The sequence below is a fragment of the Zootoca vivipara genome, chromosome 7, assembly GCF_965207765.1.
Source record: "Zootoca vivipara chromosome 7, rZooViv2.hap1.1, whole genome shotgun sequence".
NCBI classification, from domain to species: domain Eukaryota; kingdom Metazoa; phylum Chordata; class Lepidosauria; order Squamata; family Lacertidae; genus Zootoca; species Zootoca vivipara.
In genome coordinates this window covers 40,375,042-40,398,441 of record NC_142590.1, presented here as the reverse complement: position 1 = coordinate 40,398,441, position 23,400 = coordinate 40,375,042, and the positions used below count along the sequence as shown (strand labels likewise).

Genomic DNA, 23,400 nt, shown 5'->3' with positions numbered 1-23,400 from the left:
GTGCTCTTAAATATGTATTTAGGAGAGTAGAGGCAAACCGACACTGTCCAATTTGGAGGCTAGATTTGTATCAGAACTTAACCACAAATGATTGAATTTTAGAAGTAATTGATAGATGTAATTCATGTGAATGACATAGTCAGGTACCACCCACCGTTTGTTGCTGTTTCTAATGTCCCCATGTAGGTTTCAAAAGCTTTGGGGATAGGGATCTATTTCTTGTCTGACCCACTTTGAGCTACTGAATAGGATGAACTACAAAATCCAAACTCTGTACAGAAATAATACATTTGAGTAGCTTCTCAAAAAAACATACTTTAGGGCATGGAAAGTTCACTTAAAATTCATTTTCAAACCAAAACTAAAGTTGTGATGTTTCATATCTGTATACTTCCACAAGACACTGTACAGTTTACTTAAAAGTTAAAACAAAAACCAGACGAAACATAATATACTTAAACGGTTTTATTCATAATTACAAGCTATTTTAGAATTTTAAAACAAAGGTCTATAAATAGAGGCTAACCCCACCTGAACAAGTTATTAAAAGCTTTTTAAAACTTTAACAGTAATGCCATTTAAGCTGACACAGCAGTGGTTTATTTAGAAGCCTTCGAGTAAAGGTTCTGTGATCAGTCAGTAACATGAAATGTAACATCAAGTGACTCAGAACTTTAAATCCTATACAAGAAAGCTTGAATATATATATATTTATATGTATAATATATACACACAGATATTGTATTGGTCCACAAAGTATACATTTAACAAAAAAGGAAAAATCTATGTAGTCCAGTTAAACATACAATATGCACGATTAATGTTAATACAAAATTTGGGTAGATAAATTATGAACATTAATACTTGCAAGAGGTTTTGCTAGGTTACTTTTTTGAGCAGGTGTTTTAAAATGCTCATTTCCTAGTGCAAAAGTTTCTCAGAACTGATCTCAATTTATAGGAAAATTGAGCAAAAACTACCTTCCTAAAAAGTCTCTTGCAGCAGCATCCACAGGTAACTGGAAAAGTTTCATCCTGATAGTGGTAACTATGCAACTCCTTGCAGCAGAAGAAAAAATAATTTTAAAACTCTTAATTCGAGGCACAAATACCACAGTGTTTTGGGAGGGGGGAAGCAGAACCACCAGTTTTGTGTGGTTGCAGCTATGCATGTATTGAAGATGGAAATGGAACGAGTAATTTGGAATGAGTTTAACATCCTGCAGAACAGAACATATTAGATAATAACTTACTTTCATTAACATTCAATTTTGACTTTGTTACTATAAAAGGAAATTTATTTTTAAGGTGCAACTATCAGTTGGCATTCAATAAATTATACACAACAGCAACCGACTGTTGTAAACTATATCTTTATGTAGTCTACTTCCTACCCTATTTCAAATTCTGCTGTCAACTTGCCAATTTAAGTTGCATATTTCACATAAGAAATTGGCTCAATTAGCAGTGGGGCATCAGAGTTCTTGACAGTGAACTTGGCCAACCAGTGTAATCTTAGAAATCTCATTGGAACAATCCTAAAATGTCATTTTAAAAAATCTGATAGTAGGCAAAATGGCAGTTAAAAGTTTCAGATAACACTAGTTGCATCTGGAATCTAGATTTTCTGTTAGATATCCACTCTAGAAGAAGAGCCTTCATTAAAAGGAAGCCCACAGACGTAAAGGCACTCCACAGGCCTAACCTCAATTATCATCTCTAAAATGTACAATAGATTTCTAATACCTGTGATAACCAGATCTGAACATTTTAGCAAGAAAGAAGCAGGATTATCAGCAATTTTTAATTACATGAAGATTTGCCATAAACTAGTTTGGTTGGCTACATGGCCAGATTTGCTTACAAGGTGAAAATGAACTTTGCTAACCAGGACACCTGGGAGACTTAAATAATTCAGTATCATAGGAATTGGCAAAAATTGGCCCTTTCGAAAAGAAAGCTAATCAAGACTTAGAACAAGCCATCTAATAATTTTTAAGGGAAATATCAGCAACACATGACTTATCCATTTGTATAAAAGGCAATACAATGCACTCACTCATTTTATGTTGTTAGACACACCTGCACATTCTAGATCTTCAACACTGCGTAAGGCATATATCAAAGAGGAAATTGGTTGGAGTCAGAATTGCCTTCTGAGATCTTTCAAAAATGCATTGCTGTGCCTTAATACAGATTTGTCTTTTTTGCATTATAAGAATTTACTTTGGTGTAATGGTTTATATAGTACACAAGAATATCAAGGTAAGTACAAATGGAACTTCACTTTATTAAAAAAGAGTAGCCAGATGAGTTAAGTGAATATGAAAAAATTACAAATAAGACACTACATTGCTCAAAAATCACATTTGCAGGAATTTAAAGCCTTTTGTACTTCCCTGTGCATAAGCAGCTTCTGATTAGCTTTATACATACAGGGCAAGGGACAAATGGTTGTGGCAATTCTTCATGCTTCTGATATTTCAGATTTACTGAGTGCAATAGCTAGTTCTAAATCTTCTTGTTCTTGTTGTTTCAACCTTGCAAGACGCTCTTTCTCCTCTCTCTCACTTTCCCTCTTTGCCCATTCAATCATATCTTCTTCAGTAGGATACTAAAATAGAGAAAGCATGGGTTTGTTAACTAAGCAGGTAAAAATAAAGTGTTTAAAGAAGATTCTGTCCCCAGTTGGTTTAAATTATTGTTATCATCACTTAGAATTTAAATGGGTGTTTGGTCGGCATCTATGATTTATCTAGTTCAATGTTTCAATTGTTTGATTAAGAAGAGAAAAATAATATTTTCATTTGCCCCAAACACTCAAAGAAAATTGAAAGTGTGCATTTGATGTAGCTTGCAAAGATGCAAGTCCATTGTAAGAGTTTGGACTATTGGATCTTTGGCACAGTTACTTTAAAGTGTATTTAAGTTAATTAAAGAGAATGATTATATTATATATATAATGCTTATTTAAAACCACCCAACAATTCAAGTACACAGATTTAATTAAAGAAAGGCCTTCAAAATAATCAAGAGCACGTTACTGTTCCTCCCCTAAGGTTTACATCCCAGTGACCGCCATTCAATAAAACAAGTTAAGAAATCCCAAGCCCACCACCGCTATGAGCCACTGATTAACAGAGCAGTAAGATATAAAGATGATTCTGTTTACTAAGGAAAATGTTATGGTAACATGCAACACAGTTCATTTTGTCAGGTGCTGGCACAGAGAGCCAGTGTGATGTAGTGGTTGGGAGTGTCAGACTTAGGATCAAAACCTCACTCAGGGTTCAAATCCTCACTCAGCCATGAAGCTCACTGGATAACCTTGGGCCAGTCCCTTACTCTCAGCCTAACCTACCTCTTGGGATTGTTGTGACAATAAAATGGGGAGGAAGAGATGTACACCACCTTGAGATCCTTTGAGGCAAAGTGGGATATAAAAGAAAGAAAGAGATTTTTACATAGCTGAGGCTGGTGTACCAACTGCATTCATTTGATTTGGCCATCTTGACACATGTCTTAGTTACATCTTGATTAGATTACTGTCATGTGTTCTATAGGAAGCAGTCTTTGAAAAGTAACTGCTATAGGTATTCTGGAATGATACAGCCAGGCTATTGATCAGGAGCCAGTTACTAGGAATATTGGTTTCCAGGGAGAATTCAGTATGCTAGTTATGACTTTTAAAGACCTGGCTGATTGAAGGACCACCTCCTCCAATATAAGTCTGCCTGGCTAGTAATATTTCTGAGAGCACCCTTTTCTGCATCCAGTCAACATCAGGTTTGCTGGGGATGCAAGAAATGGTCTTTTCAATGGCTGATGAACTCCCTTCTTAAAGAAGCCTGTTTAGCCTCCAGTCTAGTGACCTTCTGCTAGCAGATGAAGATGTTGTTAAGACAGACCTTCAGGCTGCTGCGTGTGCTCTGCTGCTGGTGGCAGATAGCTTCATCTATTTATGCCTTTAACAGCTTGCTTTGTCATTCCTCCTTGGGTGCACAGTTGTAGGAAGGCAGGATAAAAACTGACATAAATACATGTTCTCACTAACTAACTCACAACAGTGTTGATTGATTGATTGATTGATTGATTGCTCTATGTTTCCTACCTTCAAGTACTTGAAATTTAATTCTGTGCTCCCTGGAAAATAACATCTCTCTTTCATGTGCATTGTACTTGTTCATTCATTTACAGATCACTCAGCACTAACGGGCGACGGGTGGCATGCCAAGTTGACAAATTTGTGCCTTATCTTGAAGTGCTCTGTACAACGAGGATGTTTACTTTCAGTAGTTCCCCCTTTTATAATAGTTTATGGCTAGGTCTGTTCATTCCCTTGAGTTGGCCTCCTGAACAAATCAGAGTCCTTACCACCCTCCCCTATTGTTTTGGCCTTTAAGATGCCTTGCCTCAGTTGTCTGGGCCTGTGCTCTTCCCGCAGACTAATCTTACAGCGGAGGCACCAGGCAGGGTCTAGATGTATGGCTGGTTGCCAAAAAAGGAGCTCAGGGACAAGATTGCCTTGTCACACTATCAATTTGTAATTATGAATCTTGCAGGGGATTAAGCCTTCAAATGGTAGCTGCAAGTACAATGTAGAGGCTATGCTGCTTATTTTCTAACTGCCTAACTGTGACCTCAACATATGCTTTGAAGATAAATGATGCACTGCAGTTTGATATACTGTACAGACATTAAACCCTGAAGCACAATGTGTACTTACAGCTTTGTACGAAGACTGGGAAAGGTAACAATTATTCACGTGAAGCTAAATAATACATAAATGTGCAACTAAGAATCTGCTGCAACTGGCTGCATTTGTCCCAGAAGGAAGTGGTAACGTACCCCCTTTTTTTTAGAGAGGCACTACTAACGTTAATATGTGCTACATCGTTGCATTGCGGTATGAAACCCATTTCACTCAATTTAAGTCTGAAATGTTCACTGTTCTTCACAAAAATAAGTCATTAGAGTTAGCTTGATGCCTCCCCATCCTGTTTACTTACAGCACTGAAATTAGCAAAATTGCTGGTGTCCATCTCTTTGCACACACCAGTGGGAGCAAATGGGTCAGCTTCCTGTTCTTTGGAACCATCACAGCCTGGGAAGGGCTGGAAGGGATCATTCAGTTTAAAGGAATCCGAAGACTCCAATTTGTTGATAGGCCTTTTTCCTACATCAAAATAATCACTTTAGCATGATTATGAGTGTGGCAGAAATATTTATCCAGTGTACAATAGTGTTTTAGGTTACACCATCTCATTATATAGCCAAAAAACCCCACACAAAAATCCTTAGTGCTGGTAGTCATAAATTAATATGATTTCTAAAACCTTTCACGTTTTTCAGGGTTTGTTTGTATGTACATTCTTCCCAATTTTTTCCCCATTTCGTAAGTGGTTCAGTGTGGGTAAGAGCCAGTTCTTTCATTCAATTTTTTAAAAAAATGCTTAATTTAATCTATTTTAAAAACTGGTTTAAACCAGCTTGCTTTATCAAATTCAATAAACTACCCAGCAACCAGCTTCTACAGTAGCACTGTCACAGCAATTTAAAAGTTACAGCCTCTCTTCCAAATTTATGGCTCCCAACATGTATCTAAGTAAGGATTACCTAAATTAAGAAGGACAACTTAAAATTATGTAAGAAATAGAAGTAGTATAGGAATTAGTTGGTTACTAAATTAGAAGCTCTTTGCTCTCTTACAGCCATAAAGACATCTTTAAACCAAAGAGTAGCACACAAACACTTAGTACTGGTTCTTACCAGGTGGGGGAGGACAAGGTCTGGTAGGCGTTCCAATTTTAGGAGGCAAAGCAGGAGGTACATCTTCATTTTTGGCTGGAGGTTCCTCAAACACATTTTTAGTTATGACCACATTGTTGACAGAGCCTGTTGTAGATGAACTAAATGGATCTTCATTATTTGCCTAAAAAACAAACGAACAGCAACAAAAAACAGAAAAAGCTACTGTTTTGCTTAACAACATAGCTTGCAGGGGGGACGTGGGTATCATTTTCCTTTTCTACCATAAAACAGTGCTATTAAAGTGCCATAAAAAACAGGAGTTCATGCACTGGTGAACTGCAGGTGTCTGCAGATGTTTGTGTACTTTTAAATTATATTCCTGTGCCTTGGAGAGTTATGGCAGGACCAAAAAAATGGACTTTCATTTGTGCCAAGCAGAGAAACACAGCAGGCTACTAAACGCTTTTGCAGGCTAGTAACTTTTGTGGTCTTGTATACAAGCTGCAATAGTCATAACTAGTCACATACATGTTCTGTTGCTCTTATATAATAGATGGGGCTGGATTTGCTGCACAAGCAGCATGATCACCACGAGAAAAACAGAACTGTGTGAGAGCTATTCCAGGTATAACATGGGTGACCAACTCCCAAGAGACTGTGATCTACTCACAGAGTTAAAAACTGGCAGTGATCTATCGCCTTTTGGGGGGTTCAGGTCAAAGTTGTTGAGCTTCTTTAGTTAGGAAGGAAGCGATATGGAGCTTTTTTTTTAGGAAGGAAAGCCCTGTTTTTGGTGGTTCAGGTCATTTCAGGGGTGCAGAGCAAAGTTGTTGATTTTGGGGGGGGGAGCCAAAGTTTTTTAGCTTCTTTTGGGGGGAGCCACTGATCTACCAGCGATCTACCACAGACATCCAGTGATCTACCAGTAGATCACGATCTACCTGTTGGATATGCCTGATGTATAATAACATGTGTGTGGAATAGCTTCCACATGACACGGGCATCTGAAGGCAGCCCTGTTTTGAGAAGCTTTTAATGTTTGATATTGTTGTTGTTTAGCTGTTTTGCCTGTATTTTGGTTGGAAGCCAACCCAGTCAGATGGGCAGGTTATTAAATATAAATTACAATTATGATTACAATTGGAGCAATTTTCATTTCTTGCTTGCTTGCTTGACTACCCTCCTATTGAGAAGAATTCAAATATAGCATCTTCAGAAACACTCTAAAAAGGATATATAAATCTTGGAATGGAAGCAGAAGAAAGTAAGGCAGTCAATGAGGCTATGCAAGCGCCTATACTCATAGTAGGTGTAGTTTTCCATTAATTGAATTGTGCTCATGGCAATTCACAAAAGCAAGTAATCTCAGAAATAATGAGGCTCACAGCAGCTCAAAATGGGGAATCAATCTGAGAAGTCATGACCTGTTGATTTAAATTCAGCATCTGCTAAAGTTGTGTTTTGTATCCTCGTATGTAGGAGCCTCTAGTGTGTTGGTTACTGCAGCAATTTTATGCTTTTTCCACAGACATTAATCATTTCAAATTACCTTTGACAATGTGCTGAAGTCAGCAAAGCCGCTTCCAAATGATTCATTTCCAAACAGAGAGGCAAAGGGATCTGTAGCTAAAATAAGTAAGAGAGAAGAAAAGTTAATTCATTGACTAACAAAAGCTAGACAAGAGAGGAGATGAGTCTATTTTACATTGAATCTTTTGGATCTTACACCAGTTATGGGCAACACCCAGTTAGGGTTGATAGCCTCACCACCATAATCTTATTTATGTTATGTATCTGGTGATTTTATATTATAAACTACCTTGTGATCTTTGGATAAAGGGTGGTATAGAAATTTTAATAATAATAATGATAATAATAATACTTAACTACTATAATTAAAACTACAAGGTGGTAAAAGAACTCAGGAGAAGTAAATTCACAAGGTGGCATAAATGTTACTCTTGTCATACTAAGTCAGCTCCTCAAAGTTCACATTCAAATTCAAACCAATGAGATTTGATAAGGATCAAGCCTTGTTCCCTACAGTACTGGATACACTGTTAAAGAGCAATAGTTATAAAACAGTTTTGCGGAATTCTTACAAAACATGCAGATCTCATGGAAGTGTTATAAACATGATTTGAAATGAAGTCTCAAGGTGGGTGGTTCTTTTACTGTGTCCCAGTTTTGGTAACTGAATGGTAAGCCAGGCTACTATATCAGTGAAATAAACCTCAGATTGCATGCCATATATTTAGCAATGCATTAGTACATTGTCACAACCAAGAATATAAATATTACCTTGCTGAATCAGATCAAATGGTGTATCTACTTTTACAAATGCACTAGCAGGGCAAAAGGGAGATAGCCATAATCCCCTTTTGCTCCCAGAAACGGGTACATCTTTATCCAGATTTGCAAATTAAGTTTTAGCTCACAAAAATTGTATCAGCCCTCCTGTTTATACCTCTATGTCAATCATTTGAACTGAGTGGCAAGCATCAACTTCAATTGTTTCCCATAAGTTGGTTATCTTAACTAAGCAGACAAATGGTCATTTACAAAGTTCTCTTCATTATGCATCTAACTGAAATGCATTTGGGTTCTCTGTTAACTCAATCTCTGTTACAACACTAGATCTGCAGCCACAGAAAAGCATTGTGGGATGATTTTGTGCAGGTTTGTACAACTTTAGTTGTGTTAAGTTGTGTTCTTTGCATGTGCCTGAAAACTGCCAAGGCTCATTATGTATTAACCATAGCTCAGAACCCAAATCATGAATTTGAGCTGCCAAACACAGACAAGTCATAGTTTGAAGGTGTTTATCTGCTTTCATTTTCACTCTGTTAATTCCTATCTAAGCACAGAATTTTCCATGAGGAGAAACGTTCAGTTCAGATATTATGCTAAGCCATAGGCCATGATCACCAGAAGCCACAGCTTGAAAACCCACTTCAAACCTTACCTGTATCACTTGATGTAGTAACAGCAATTCCACCAGGAGCAAAAGGATCATTATACTTCAGTGTTTCTGTCTAAAAGTTAAAATCCATTAAAGCTGTTTGCTTCAAACCATCAAGATTCTTAGCATTAACTAGATAAGCTATTATTTGCCAAAGGGTCAATATTTTAATTTTTTTATTAAAAAAATCCTATGCTAATGTCATCCTTAATTATTTGCTGAAGAATACAGAAAATATTAGTTTTGCTCTCAAAAATTGCATCAATCTCCCATGAAGGCAGAGATTTCTTTCTTTCTTTCTGAAACCAATCACCCATTAGATTGAAATTTGAACATTCAGCTGTCCATGTGCCTTTTAAAGTATATTCCTTCCAGGCATTGTTACTTAAACTATCTGGAAAATTACTTTCAAATCAGTAGTATTAAAACAAATGTATTGTTTGAAGCTGCCAGGTTCCAGAGGTACTTATTAAGTCTCAACAGAACCTCAGATAAATTACTGGCTATGTCAACCAAAGCCCAGCTGCTACGGTATCCATTCAAAGTTTTTAAAAATACTAGCACTCTGCAGAAATCACCTGAACCATTACACAGTCAAGTGCCGGTTATATTATGTTATATTATTTGATCTTTCATGGATCAAAGTAGATACCAAGTGAGTAAAGCCTCCTTTAAAAATGGGAACTGGGAACAGTAATTCTGAACATTTCCTGTTACAACACCTCTCTGTTCATATGATCTAATATTTCTAGACTCTAGGTGAAGCAGTTCACTTCAAGATGTCATAGAAGAATGGCAATACAGCTGCAGAGATCAATGTCTAACAGCCTATTGCATTTAAAATACACATGCTCATTGAGTTAGAGAAACTAGCAGAATTCCCTATATAAATACTATGATGGTGCTTCAGTTCAATACCCCAAGTATACATGTACTTCTTCCAGACTTACCGTGGAATTATTGCTGTTGCTGGTTGCACTGAAGGGGTCAATACTTCCAAAAGGATCTGTGGATGATTGCTTGAAAAAGGAGTCAGCTGCAAAAGGATCTGAACCTTTGAAAGGATCACTACCAAAAGGATCTTAAAGAAAAGCAAGTCAAGATTTATTACTGAAGTTATGTTTTGCATTCACTTGCTGAAAATGTTTCTCTTATAGAACTACATGCAGAGTAATCTTGCTCATTTAAGTAGTGCCTATCTACTACAATGCTCTGTTTTGCACAAAGGCCCAGTTTAGGGGCGAACTTGTTATACGCTTCCTCTCACTTGAAGCGTTCACCTAAATATGGCTTACACAAAATGTCAATGTAAGCAGTCCTTCCCTTCTCTGAGTATTCACTTACATGAGCATATGCTATGACATGTTTGGATATGCACCCTGCTAACAGGAACTTTAGCTACTGCTTCAACTACCTCTTTTGCAGTCCATGGCACCACATAATTGCTTACAAGCTAATATCATTTATTGCCTGAATCACACATCAAAATTTGTTGAAGGGTTAGTGCTAACACAGAAAAAAGCTAGGGCCGCTTGCATGTACAAGAAACACATTGTATAAATACCTTCTAACCTCTAAAAGCTTGAAGCAGGAAGAAGTGTTAAAAAATAATTAGGAAAATTTGAGGGTGCATGGAGGGAAGCGATAACATTCTCTAGGGGCATCAGCTTGGCAGAGGGTGTGTGTGAATGTTCAGCAGTTTTAAAAGCAGAGAAGGTAAGAACCCAAGAACCCACCTTCCTGGATCAGGCCAAAAGCCCATCTAGTCCAGCATCCTGTTCTTATAGAGACCAGCTGGTAAGCAGAACCAGAGCACAACAACCCTCTCCCCACCTGCAATTCCCTCTATGAAGATGGCAAAGATGACCACACCATTAATCAACAAAAAGCAGAAGGGAGTAAACATTATGAAAAGGTTCTGAAGAAAATGCCTTCAATACACTGGGAGAAGGGAAGGAAAACACATCTCATAGCAACAACATTTAGAATTCTCTCGCTGCTTGGTAAGCTTGGACTGAATTCCTGAATTTCCCCCTCCCAAAATCTGTTCACAGAACCTCTGGAGAACTCCCTTCTGCTTCCTTTAAATGGTACAAATAGGCAAGTAATAGGATGCCATAACCACATGCCAGTTAGTAGAAGATGTTGGGTCTCAGCCTCAAGCACTTCATAGACATAGCACTTTCTGATGTTAGGAGATTTGTGTGCCCAAGGTTGGGTTACTCCTTGTTCTAAGCTCAACATTTCCCATAGCCTCATGTAATTGAGTTATCCATCACAGGTAACATTTCTTTGGGAAACCTGCTAAGGCTGAACTTATATAGAACTCCAGTTCTTCCATTTCTACTCCAAATAAAATATTACAGTCCCCAACAAGTTCCTCAAATGTCCTGCTTGTGAACTTTTAAAAAAAAAAGGTAACTCACCAATCTTCCCAAAAGGGTCATCCTTGAAAGGATCACCTATTTTAAAGAGTGAAACATCACATGTAAATATTTTCCCTAGCACTTGTACAGACCTTTAGGGGCAAAAACAAACCTCTATTTACCTGTGAAGGAGTGTCAAATGGTTCTGTGCAGTTTTACCCTAGTCAGCTGTATGCAACACAGGAAATTAATGGGATACTACGAGAGCTCAACCTGTATTCCCACTCACCTAATTTTTTTATCTGCTCTTCATCCTCCTTTCATTTCTTTCACCTAACTGTGTTGCAGAAGCTCTCATGTATGCATGCTATGAGCTTCGACATCAAAGGACATGGGAGGAATTGCATCCCTGCACAGAACCACTTGAACAGCTCCTACAACTAAGTGCAACCTTGTTTTCTTCTTCAGTGCTCTCATACAGTTTCAAAATGAGATGAGCTTGCCTATTAGGAGGTAAAGGGAGAAGCATCATGAAAAGAACAAAGAACTGCTCACTTTTGTGGCACTGATATCTATGGGGCTGGTTTTATCCTCTTCTTCATGTGACAGCTCCCTGGAGTGGCAAGGATGCACACACTTTTATTGAAACCTTGGGAAAGGCACTGGGCTTTTAAAACATTTCTGTCCCTGCTATTTCTCTGCTCTAAATTCCCAGTTCTCAAAAAGGTATTGGCTATGCTCTCCCTCCCACACCCCAGAGTTAGAGCACTTTGATATGCATTAGTATGCAACACACATGGTTAGGCCCTCACAATCTGCCAAGACTCACCTCACAAATCATGCTAACCACAAGATGGTCAAAACAGCAATTCAAAAGTATCAATATTTTAAAAGAATCATTTTCCTACTGTTATTTCCCTCATTTAGTAAGAAATATATTAGCCAAATACACATCACTGCATGGTAACCACAGAGAAGGTTCTTCATACCAGTTATTTTACTTCCTAAACACAAAAGTCTATCAACAATGCACATGCAATTTTGAAAACTGGAGAAAGCAAGGGGGAAAGGTGATGTTGAGAAAACAAAAAAGAGCGAAAAGGAAAACCTGCCCAAGGTAGGGTTCCTTCCTCCCCCACCTCCCCCAAGACCTTTCAATTGAATTAGAATTTTCACTGAAGTTTTCCCCTTATCCTTTGCTCTTTTATTTTTATTCTCATTTATCTCTTTTGTTTCTTTTCTATATTTTATTGTATTTAGCTGTAAACTGCTCAGACAGACTTAAATTGAACAGTACCAGAACTGACCTAAAATTTTAGAATGAAAACCAAGCCTTTAGAGAATATTAATTTGTGCCATATCTACTACTGTATATATTTTAGGAAATGTTGTGTCCATTTGTTTATTTGTTCTCTCTAGGCTCTCTCTTGAGGGTTCCTGGGAAGGGGGCAGCACTCTTAATTGACATTTGGATGCCAAACAACATTTTGAATCAAGATGGCAGACTGAAATGTGACTTTGGTGCGACTTCACCCTCTTTTGCATAGGTTTAGCCACCTCTCAAGATATCATCCCAAGGTGGGGATCCACACTGATTTTGGGATACCGGACTGAAATGTGACTTTGGTGTTGCTTCACCCATTTTTTGGCATGATGGGTTCAGAATCACTTTTTGTTGTTGTTTCTTCACATTCCCAGACAGTGCTAAGCACTCCACGCCAGAGTGTGTGTGTGTAGGGGGGCGGGAATATCTCTCCCTATCTATAGATAGATGTTCTTATAACCTAATGGAAATTCAGCTTAATGACATTAAACACTTTTTTCAATGAATGGCTACATACATATATCATTTTATTTGCTCAAGGCAAACCATGCTCAAGGCAACCTCCAACATGAAAAAATTACGTAATTACAGATAACACAAAAGTAGTCATAAACAATAAATACAAACAGAATGAAATATAACTTACTACCAACAAAGGGGTCAGCCTCAAAGAAGTCTAAATTGGAGCCTTCAGCCTGATCAGAGAGCTGATGGGATTCTTCATTAAATGGATCTCCCTAGTAGGAAAGAAATATATTGCACAACTGTACAAAACTTCTCATCCCATCTATGACGTCAGTAATTACACTCATTTTACATACATTGAATTAAGTATGAGAAGGATGTAACTTCACGGGATCCATCCCACTTTCTAATTGTGTAAAGTAGAATTCAATCTTTCACTCACTGGGGGTTGGGAGGGAGAGGACAAAGGAAATTTTTTCTCAAATTCCACCCCCCCCCCAAAAAAAAAACAACAACCCTGCTTCATTTGGTTGGAGATAGCACAGAAGTCTGCAGGAATCTGCAGGAAGAATTGGAAAAACTCAATGGATAGACAGTTCCATTTGCAAAAGGGCTACTCTAGATCCAAGTCAGTGAGTCAGCACGAAATTACTTCACTAACCTGACACTCATTCCTGCAGAATTTAGGAATGCATTAAATTTCATACAATACTACCGTATTTTCCGACGTACTCACTTTTTTGGTAACATCTGGTGGCACAACCTCCGCTGCTTCTGCTTCTGCTTCTATATGTGTTGTTTCTGGGCTATTCCTGGCCTTTTGAGGGGGAAAGTATGTTTACACAGAGAATGATCCATAGAATTATTCACAGATCTGCAGAATTGAAAGGGACCACAAGGGTCATCTAGTCCAGCGTTTCTCAACCGCTGTTCCGCAGAGACGGGGGCTGGTGTGCCGCGAGACGGGGGCTGGTGTGCCGCGGCGTGCGGCGACGAGAAGGGCGATTTGCTGCCTTGTCACGTGCAGCAAATCGGAAAGGAAAGGAAAGGAAGCCGGAAAGGGAGGGCGCGCTCCGACGTTCGCACTCGCTTCCAGTCTAGTCCCGCGAGTGGCGAGCGCAGCACAGCGCTCCTTGGCCGGCCAGGCTAGAGCGCGAGAAGGCGGAGAGCAGGACCGTTCCTCCCTGCGCACCCCAACCGCCGCCAGAGTTGGAAGGGACCATGCAGTAAGCGAGGCGGGCAGGAGAGGCGGCCCGGGATCAGGCCGAGCAGGCGCGGAGCGGAGGCGGCGTTGGCTATGGCCCTCCGGCGGCGGTTGGGGTGCGCAGGGAGGAACGGGCCTTCGCTGCGCCCGAAAAGTGGTACCTCTGAGGGGAGGGAGGGAGGGAGGTCTGGCGGGGGGAGAGAAACACCCGGGACGCGCCTCTTTCCTCTCGAGGGGAGGGGTCTCCTGTGAGCCCCGCGTGGCACCCTCGTTCCCTCTTGGGTCGCGGAGTCGGGGCCCCTGCGAAGCTCCCCTCGACCCGAGGGCTTTTCATTCTGCCTTTTAGCAGCGCTGTAAGTGGCCCTGAGGCCTTTGGGCCTAATGCCGGAGTCTCCTTCCCCCCAAACGCCTGAGAATGTTTGTACTGTGTGGCAAGGGAAAAAAAATTAAAAAGAGCCACCCAGGCTTAAAGTCAACAAAGGGCATTAACAAATGGCCTATATATAAAGAGAATTACTTTATATATAGTCAATATAGGCACAGAGTTAAATTTTTTAACTTTTTTAATGGTGGTGTGCCTCGTGATTTTTTTCAGGGAACAAGTGTGCCGTGGCCCAAAAAAGGTTGAGAAACACTGATCTAGTCCAACCCCCTGCAATGCAGGAATCTTTTGTCCAACATGGGGCTCAAACCCATGACCCTGAGATTCAGAGTCTCATGCTCTACTGACTGAGCTAAATTTCTGTTTACACTGTATACAATATACAATATACAAAAGTTAAGAGACGGAAGTCAGAAGAGATACGTACTAAGGTAATGATTTCAATTTGTGAGCACATCTAACCATTAGTGACAAGTCTATATAGCAATATTGCTTACAGAATTACTGTTCACAATATGTTCATTTCTGGCACACATTCACCTTCAACACCAATGATGCTCATGCGAACTCATGTATTATTTTAAAAAGTGAACCTTGTAAGCAACAGCTAACATCATCCTTAAAAGCAAGTACAAGTAGACAGTGGGCAAGCACATTATATAAAAAGGGATGTGCTTTATTGTTTCTGGAAACATCTGAGAATTACATCTGGAAAGGACAATAAGACACAAAACCAAACCAACGTTATTTGGTTGTATCCAACATAAAGTGGCCAATTAAATTATCACTAAGAGCTACATCAGAATACTTGGGGCCAAAGCACTAAGGAAATTTGCATATTTTAATTGTATTGTAACATTCCCCAAAGGTGGGCGATGCTATCAATGTTTAGTTGGGATAGGTTGCAATTAGATGTAGACCAGGCAATGGGGAACCTGTGGCCATTCAGATGTTGCTGGACTCCCAATTCCCATCAGCCCCAAACAAACCAGCATGGCCAATAGGAATCATGTTGCAGTCCAGCAAGATTTGGAGGGCCACAGGTTCTCCATTACTGATGTAGACCTACCTCAAATGATAAAAAGGAACTTGGAAAGAGCTTTGGTATATGGACTTAAGAATTTTACCAGTTCTGCCATTTCTGATGCCTTGAGAACATTAAGGTAAAAAACGTTGTCATCTGCAACACTGAGAGCTTAACAAAAAATGAAAAATACCTTCAATAGAATGGAACTTTGAAGGAAGGAAACATATGGTCTCATACACTGTGGCCTCCTCCCCAAATATAATTCTGAACACAGAAGTCTCTGAATAGCGTTAACAAATACAAGAAACTGAAGTAGCACATTCCCACAAATCTCTATGAACTAGTTGGCAGAAGGCAGCATATTGGAAAAGGATAAACAATGCACCAATCTATACAAGCATCTCAAAATAATAAATATTGACTTTTGAACAGAAACCTTATTGGCAGACAAGCTTGCTATTTTTGTAAACTCAAGCTTGATAATGTGTTTTACATCTAATTGTTTAATAAAACCAAAAACCCCAATACTCACAGGAGGTTCATGATTTATTTGTTCAGAATCTGCTGAATTCTCTCTTTCGGCATTCTCATTAAAGTTAGCAGTTTCACTGCTGCTGTTGCTGAGGCTAGAATGATTGCCATTTCCATTAAGTAGTGTGTTCTGTGGCTGAGGCTCCCAGTTAAAGAGGCCGTTTTCCAGCTCTTTGAGTTCAAATAGCTTTGTTTGCACCTGTGAAGAGAAAAGAATAAATATACTTAACAACATAAAAATAACATATGCAATGTTCTACCCAACACACATATTTAAGGTATTGCATGCCTCTTTTCATTTTAGTTTCTTCTGTGGGGTGTTAAAAGGCTGCAGTGAGCAACTCTCCTATGTCTCTTGCAAATAAGTCCTGTATCCCACCCACCCCTTACTTGAGTGGGAACTCAAGTACTTCAACCTCTCAAAAATGAGCAAAAATTAGGATGGTCCTTAATCTGTAAATATGCCGCTTATACACAACGGTCAATAGAAACTCTGACCACTTGGGCAATTTGCTTTGCAATGCCTGTTTTGACCAAGCACAATTTCTGCAACGACTATAGTACTCTTTTGCACACTTCTCAGTATTAAGTAGAGGTAAAGGGACCCCTGACCATTAGGTCCAGTCGTGACCGACTCTGGGGTTGCGGCGCTCATCTCGCGTTATTGGCCGAGGGAGCCGGTGTACAGCTTCCAGGTCATGTGGGCCAGCATGACAAAGCTGCTTCTGGCAAACCAGAGCAGCACACGGAAACACCGTTTACCTTCCCGCCTATTTATCTACTTGTACTTTGACGTGCTTTCGAACTGCTAGGTTGGCAGGAGCTGGGACCGAGCAATGGGAGCTCACCCCGTCGCGGGGATTTGAACCGCCAACTTTCTGATCGACAAGCCCTAGGCTCTCTGGTTTAACCCACAGCGCCACCCGCGTATTAAGTACTTCAGTGCAAAAAAAGAGGCTCCAGTAAAAAGGGAAGATTAATGCTGCAGCATCCTAACATACTACCAGGTGATCCAAGGAAAGTATATTTTGGTCCAGATTAGACAGAACCCAGAACTACAGGAATTAAACAGCTTGAGCTTCAGGGGCAAGTGCTCCCCACCCTTATCCAGTGTGGCTGCAAGGAAGAGATTGGAAGCATCCTGCAGTTTGTCATTAGGTCTGAATCAGGCCAGACTATGTTGAGTTTAAAAAGATTGTTTGTTTCAGAGATGAGGAACCTTTGGCCTTCCAGATGCTGTTAAGACGTCAACCCCTTTTAGCTGCATCCAACATGGTCATTGGCTAGAGACGATGGGAGTTGTTGTCCAATGACATCAGGAAGACCACAGGTCCCTTACTCCTGGTTTATTCAAAGAAGCCAAACTGCAACAAGTGACTGACAGTGGTAGTAGAGAAAGCTCCATGAAACAGGAGTGTATCCAGTGAACTGGGGAATACACAATGTCACTCTTACTATCTCACCAAATCCTCGCTTTAGCGGCGAGTAGCTACACAATTATTTCTACTCAGCCCTGTCACCAAAGAACTTCCTTCATTTGTCCCTACAACCACACAGGCAGGTATGTCTTTCTAAGGAACAGTGACAGACCCAAAACCATTCAATAAGCTTTGTAGCCAAGCTAGTATTTGAATTCATATCTTCCTGGTCCACCAAAGCATATGACAACTATGAATTTAAGCTTTTCAAAGGCAAATAAAAGAGCTAGAATGTCCTAAGTAATGGACTGCCATGGGCACAGTTGAGGCTGAAGGCACAATTTAAAGCCTTAAAGAGCACTCCTGATTGTTCTGTGGCAAAAGAAGCTGCTCTTTCAGTTTTAAATAGCAGAGTTAGTTGTGATAATCCTTGCTAGGTATCAGTGAAATTGGGGGAGGGGGGCTGGTTCAAACAGCAAAATTTGGGGACGGGTAGAAAAGGCAACAAGGAAAAATTGGTTCTCATTTTTCCTTACAGAAGTGATTTCTTGTTGTGACTCCTGAAGACCCTCCTGAAGAGGCCCCAGCTGCAATTTCCCCGTCTCGACACACTTCTCTAGCTCTGCTGTTTCCTGCTGCAGCCTGCCAAGCTCTTCTTGAGCTTTATTCAAGTCATCTTTATATGTGGAGATTTTGCACTCCTGATCAGTTATTTCTGCCTTTAGTGATGAGATCTGCAGAACGGAAAGCAAAATAAGTTAAAAACTACACAACTTCGCCCTAAATTTTTTTTTTAAGTAATATGTCTAATTACAGGTACATATTAATATGAATTGGTGAATATAGACTCCATAAGATCTGCCTTTAGGAACAGATGATGCTAGTTCTAGTAGGTTCTGGTTTCAAAAAATTCCCTATTACAGCAGTATGGCTATTTACTATGGAAGAAGTACTTGCGGAAGCACGGTTTTCACTGCATAAATAAAAGAAGGGAGCTGGACAGCACAAACACTATTCCCACTATGGTATCTGAATTGGTCGGTTAAAATGCAATGTTCCTGATCTGCAAAACCAGTTTGCGGAGGATCAGGAATGTGTTGCTGTCTGCCTCCTTCATCTTTTGCAGACTGAAATATATTCCCATTTATTGTTGTTTAAAAAGAAGTCATAGTCTGCCCCCTTCAAATGCAATGGAGAATCATTGCTTGCTCAATAAAGGGAACAGAAAAGAGTACAAGCGCAAGTAGCACATTCTGAGGATTTGGCGCATGATTCTGAACTGAGCCAGTGACTTTTCAAGCTTACTCATTATTAGATTTTACCGCACCTGAGCATACTACAATTAAAAAGTAGCTAATTTGGTGATCTGATAGTACCTGGAGAGCAGAATCTCCATCAGCTCTGATCCACTGACTATGCATGCTTGGGCAAAGCAGTCCGAATAACATCTGGAGAGCACTACATTGTTATGACAGGGTTAGCCAGGTGAGCTGAGGATAATAGCTCAGCAGTCGTCCTGTATCATGTGGGCCCTGTTGATCTCATATAACAGGAAGTACTGGTGATGTGGCATGTAAACAGGAACAGGAACCGTCTGTGTACTGTTGTAAACTTTCTGATATATGGGACTGTCTGTAAGCAATCTGTCTGTTGGTATGCTGTTTGTTGGAGCTGCAGCATCATGGAGTTAAATTCTCCTGGGTGGAGCTATCTTAAATTTGAATAAATCTTATTTGTTTTAATGAACAAGGGAGTGAAAGTGATTTATTTCACGAGCACTGAAAGCTGGAAAGTTTCCGCTGCTACAAGCTGCGTTTGAACTGTTATCTAAACTTCAGAAGGACGTTTAGAAACAAGGCTTGACTTTCGTGAAGGAAGCGTGCAAGGCAAGGAGTTTTTGCTACGCTGCTACAACTTTGCTAATAAACCACAACTTTATATTTATTTCTTCTTTTTCTTTTGTAGGAATATGATGTTATGTTTTAGAAAGGAATTGCTTTGGGCATGAGACTCTTAAGACTGTGCCCATCCAAACTTAAAGGTAAAGATAAAGGGACCCCTGACCATTAGGTCCAGTCGTGACTGACTCTGGGGTTGCGGCACTCATCTCGCTTTAATGACTGAGGGAGCCGGCGTACAGCTTCCAGGTCATGTGGCCAGCATGACTAAGCCGCTTCTGGAGAACCAGAGCAGCACACGGAAACGCCGTTTACCTTCCCGCCGGAGCGGTACCTATTTATCTACTTGCACTTTGACGTGCTTTCGAACTGCTAGGTTGGCAGGAGCAGGGACCGAGCAACGGGAGCTCACCCCATCACGGGGATTGGAACCGCCAACTTTCTGATCGGCAAGCCCTAGGCTCTGTTGTTTAACCCACAGCGCCACCCGCGTCCAAACTTAGGCCAGCATTAATAGCAACTGACCTTAAAACAGCACCATAACATTGAAGCATGCCAATAAGAGTTACATTGCAATCATGGCAATATCCCTTCCCCTCACTTTAAGGCTTAAATTTGAAATAAATTAAGTAATCTTCAGTCAAATGTTCTTTATAATGTGAGAACAGCAACATTTTCCCATTCCAGCTATTTTCCTTTTCACATTACATATATATATATATATATATATATATATATATATATATATATATATATATATTACTATTGCTCCAGTGAAGAGCTGCAAAAAACTTAGAGGAGTTTTCACAAGTGAGCTACCACTGCCTACCAAATCAGCTTCTTCAGCACATTTCTGCCGGATTGCATTAAGTTGCTGTTCCAGCTTGGCTTTCTCGTCATCAAGATTATTAAGGATTTCCTCTGCTTCCTGCTTCTGAGCCAACAGCGCCTGCAAATTATTGCTCTCCCTTTTTACTTCTTCTTGAAGATCCTGGAATTTTGCAAATAAGTTTTTTTAAACACTTAATGTATTCATGTCCAATGAAAGGCCTATTAAAAGTATGACAGTTTGAAGATTTAGACCATATGATATACAAAGAAAAATGGAAGGGGTGGGAGGCAATGGAAAAATCAAAGAAAACAAGATAGAAAGCATATAAATTGTTTTCTATGACAAAAATGAAGCAGATGATGTTTATATGGCACATTTTCAGATAGAAGAATTTGAAACAGTATTAAAAACAAAAACATGAAAAGGAACAAAGTAAGTACTGTAACATGTTCAGAAAAATTGTTAGCCGATATCCTCAGTGGCTTAGGAACTGGCATTGTATTGCATAGGGCTTTGGGTAGAAGCTCCATTTGGCCAAAAGCTGGTAGGGTATGGGATGAGAAAAAAGTATATACCTCAAAAAAGATAGATATTTAGATTCAGTACTATTTCTCCTATTTCTGCTACTATTTAAGCACACATTCCAGACAAAAGGAAAATCAAGGAGGGGGTGAAGGAGAGCTAGTGAGAGTATGGCCTGGGGAGAATCCTGAGGGTCAAATTTTTCCCCCAGGCCTGAGGTACCCCACCTCTGCGCTTATGCCATCAAGGCTCCCTGGCACAAGGAGAATGTCTCACCGCAGACGTGCCAGCACTAAAGGTGGTTAGAATTACTAGTTATAGTATTCATGGGGAAAAATAAACAGGGATTTGGACCCCAAATGTGGGGAGGCAGGAGGAACACTACCGGGACTGGATTATGTATAGGGGCACAAACTCTATGTTAGGAGCAGAGTTTAGCTCTAAATTATTCCAAAAGACACGTACCACATATAATAAGAAAAATGATTCAGTACAAGTCATGTACTGTGTAATCTATATTCATTCAGAAATAAAGCTAAACATTCTACGGTAGAATGAAATACAGCACAGCAGCATGAAATAAGAAACTCAAACCCAAAAATGCATTGGAAGTGGGGGAAAGTATTACACAAGACACTTGAATTAAGGAGAATATTCCACAAACTTGCTCTGTATGCCCACAAGATAATATATTGCTAGAGTAATGCATGCAAGCAATAAAGCTACACTTTTTGAAGTTTATTAAGCATAGCATTTTGAGATGATCAAAACAACCTTTCCAAAATAAAAACAAGCAAGGATAATTTACTTTAGAAACCTAATTACGAAAAGGAAATTAGATTCATAGATGTGAAAACAGATCTATAGAAGAACAGCCACCTTTCAATCTGATCAATGCTTTTTCTATATGATGTATTAAATGAAGTATTGAATGCTTTCACATTTAAGTCCATATATTTCTTTTATTACAGCACATATGTCGTTTCAATTTACTCCACTTCAGTAAATACTGCATTGATTTGCACAACTAATTTTGAGTGTCTGAAATGCCATTCTCTTAATGTCCAGTTTCACCCTTTCTAAAGCTACATATGACTCTTCAGAGACATTTCTTACGTAATTTAATTTCAATGTTGATTTCTTGGTATGAAATCAAACCATGGAAACTATTTCATTTCTGATCAAGGCTCATCTTGAGCCTTGTTTCAATGCATACTAAGGCAGGAAGTCTGAAGTAAAAACTTTGTGCCTCTAAACATAAAACATAACAGAAAGTTCTTAACTTGTAACTCAAATATGTAAAGCATTCTTATTATTGGAATAAATAAAGGGAAGCCTTACTCTCACACACATATTAAAAATATCTGCTTTCCTACCAAAGCTTGCCTCACTAGGAGAAAAGCAAACAATCCTACAGTAGGCCTCCTAATATTGTATTTCAACAAGTTTCTTGGGGAAAACTGTAGTTTTAGTTGTCATACTTAACATAACTGAATAGGTAAATTTAGAGGAATAAGCATTGCAGCAGTCCATAATCCATTTTTTTATAAAAAAGACTGCCACTTCAAATTCCTAATTGAAAATCCTGCCCTAGCTCATGAAGACAAGAAGATCAGCCACACCACCCCTTTCAAATCCTTTAATTCATTTTCTATTAATCAAATTTCGGTACTATATGGCTTCTATAACAAGGGGCTACTAAAGGAAAGGAAAAATCAATAACCATTAAAAATAAAAGAAATATGATTTTACTTTATAAGAAATGGCCCATTTCAGGCTTCACTTTTTGCTATCATTAAAAAGAAGTGCACTTCTCATCACCTTATGAAAACAGATTTCACATCATCTAGCCAGAAAAAACTGCTCACAAATAAACTGCTCTATGTAAGACACTGCCTGATTGTGTTTCACCAGAAAAGACTGTAATGCTCAACAAATAAGGGGTTGCCACTGAATGACGATAGCCAAATTGGACAGATTTTTAAATTTAAGCAAAAGCAGCTTTTGCTCAACATTTAAATGCTCTGGAGTCCCCACCCCTCCAGCTACAGCATAGGTTAGGATGCAATCTTAGTATCACTTATGCCTGGGTAATTTCAATGAACTCAATGGCATTCATGGGTAAGAAACGAGAAGCTTGACAGATGTGTGCCTAGGTGCAAACCTTTATCTGCAGAAAACAAAATCCTACATGTGTTATGGTATACAGTGCTTAAAATTCTAATACTGTGGACCAGAACAGTATCTTCCTCTGCAAACATGCCACATTTTCCTCATCTCTCCTCAAGCCCCATATCCTGCAGGCATTTAACATGACATTCCCATTCAAAATTCCTAAAGCAATAATATTCTTACATCAGCATGTGCAGAACCCTTATTTGCTAAGGACACTTACTGCAATATATTTTTCAACAAGCTCTAAGTCAGTTCATCCAATATATTGTTCAAAGCACAAGAAAACCACACAAATTTACACTGAAATTACCTGGACCTCATTTGTCCTCTGTTTGATTGCGTCTTCTTTTTCCTTTAGATCTTGCTCCACGTTATTCTTTTCCCTAGAAGACCAGCAAACAATGCAGGAATATTTAAGCACATTAGCTACACCAGGTACAGTTATCCAACCCCCTAAGCCAGTCTCTCTTTTTAAATACATAGTGGAACATTAAATTTATAGGAATGCGTTTCTGTTCCTTTATTTACGAAGAAGAAAAAAGAC

General features: G+C 39.3%; 1 protein-coding gene across 4 annotated transcripts in view; it reads right to left on the bottom strand.

Moving 5' to 3' along the window:
- Positions 1 to 450: 450 nt before the first annotated feature.
- Positions 451 to 23,400, bottom strand: part of EPS15 (epidermal growth factor receptor pathway substrate 15) — a 55,099-nt gene continuing 32,149 nt past the window's right edge. Inside the window, exons 13-25 of one of the 4 annotated variants that reach the window (XM_060276910.2) lie at positions 23,167 to 23,239; positions 20,157 to 20,318; positions 17,966 to 18,163; positions 16,013 to 16,210; positions 13,604 to 13,684; positions 13,049 to 13,139; positions 11,139 to 11,174; positions 9,663 to 9,793; positions 8,716 to 8,785; positions 7,300 to 7,376; positions 5,769 to 5,931; positions 5,009 to 5,175; positions 451 to 2,613 (exon numbers count right to left, since the gene is read on the bottom strand). In XM_060276910.2, coding sequence (XP_060132893.2) covers positions 2,467 to 2,613; positions 5,009 to 5,175; positions 5,769 to 5,931; positions 7,300 to 7,376; positions 8,716 to 8,785; positions 9,663 to 9,793; positions 11,139 to 11,174; positions 13,049 to 13,139; positions 13,604 to 13,684; positions 16,013 to 16,210; positions 17,966 to 18,163; positions 20,157 to 20,318; positions 23,167 to 23,239 — 1,594 coding nt within the window. In that variant the 3' untranslated portion in view covers positions 451 to 2,466. The remainder of the gene's footprint in view (positions 2,614 to 5,008; positions 5,176 to 5,768; positions 5,932 to 7,299; positions 7,377 to 8,715; positions 8,786 to 9,662; positions 9,794 to 11,138; positions 11,175 to 13,048; positions 13,140 to 13,603; positions 13,685 to 16,012; positions 16,211 to 17,965; positions 18,164 to 20,156; positions 20,319 to 23,166; positions 23,240 to 23,400) is intronic. The other 3 variants (XM_088674064.1, XM_088674063.1, XM_088674065.1) reach the window with 3 other exon arrangements.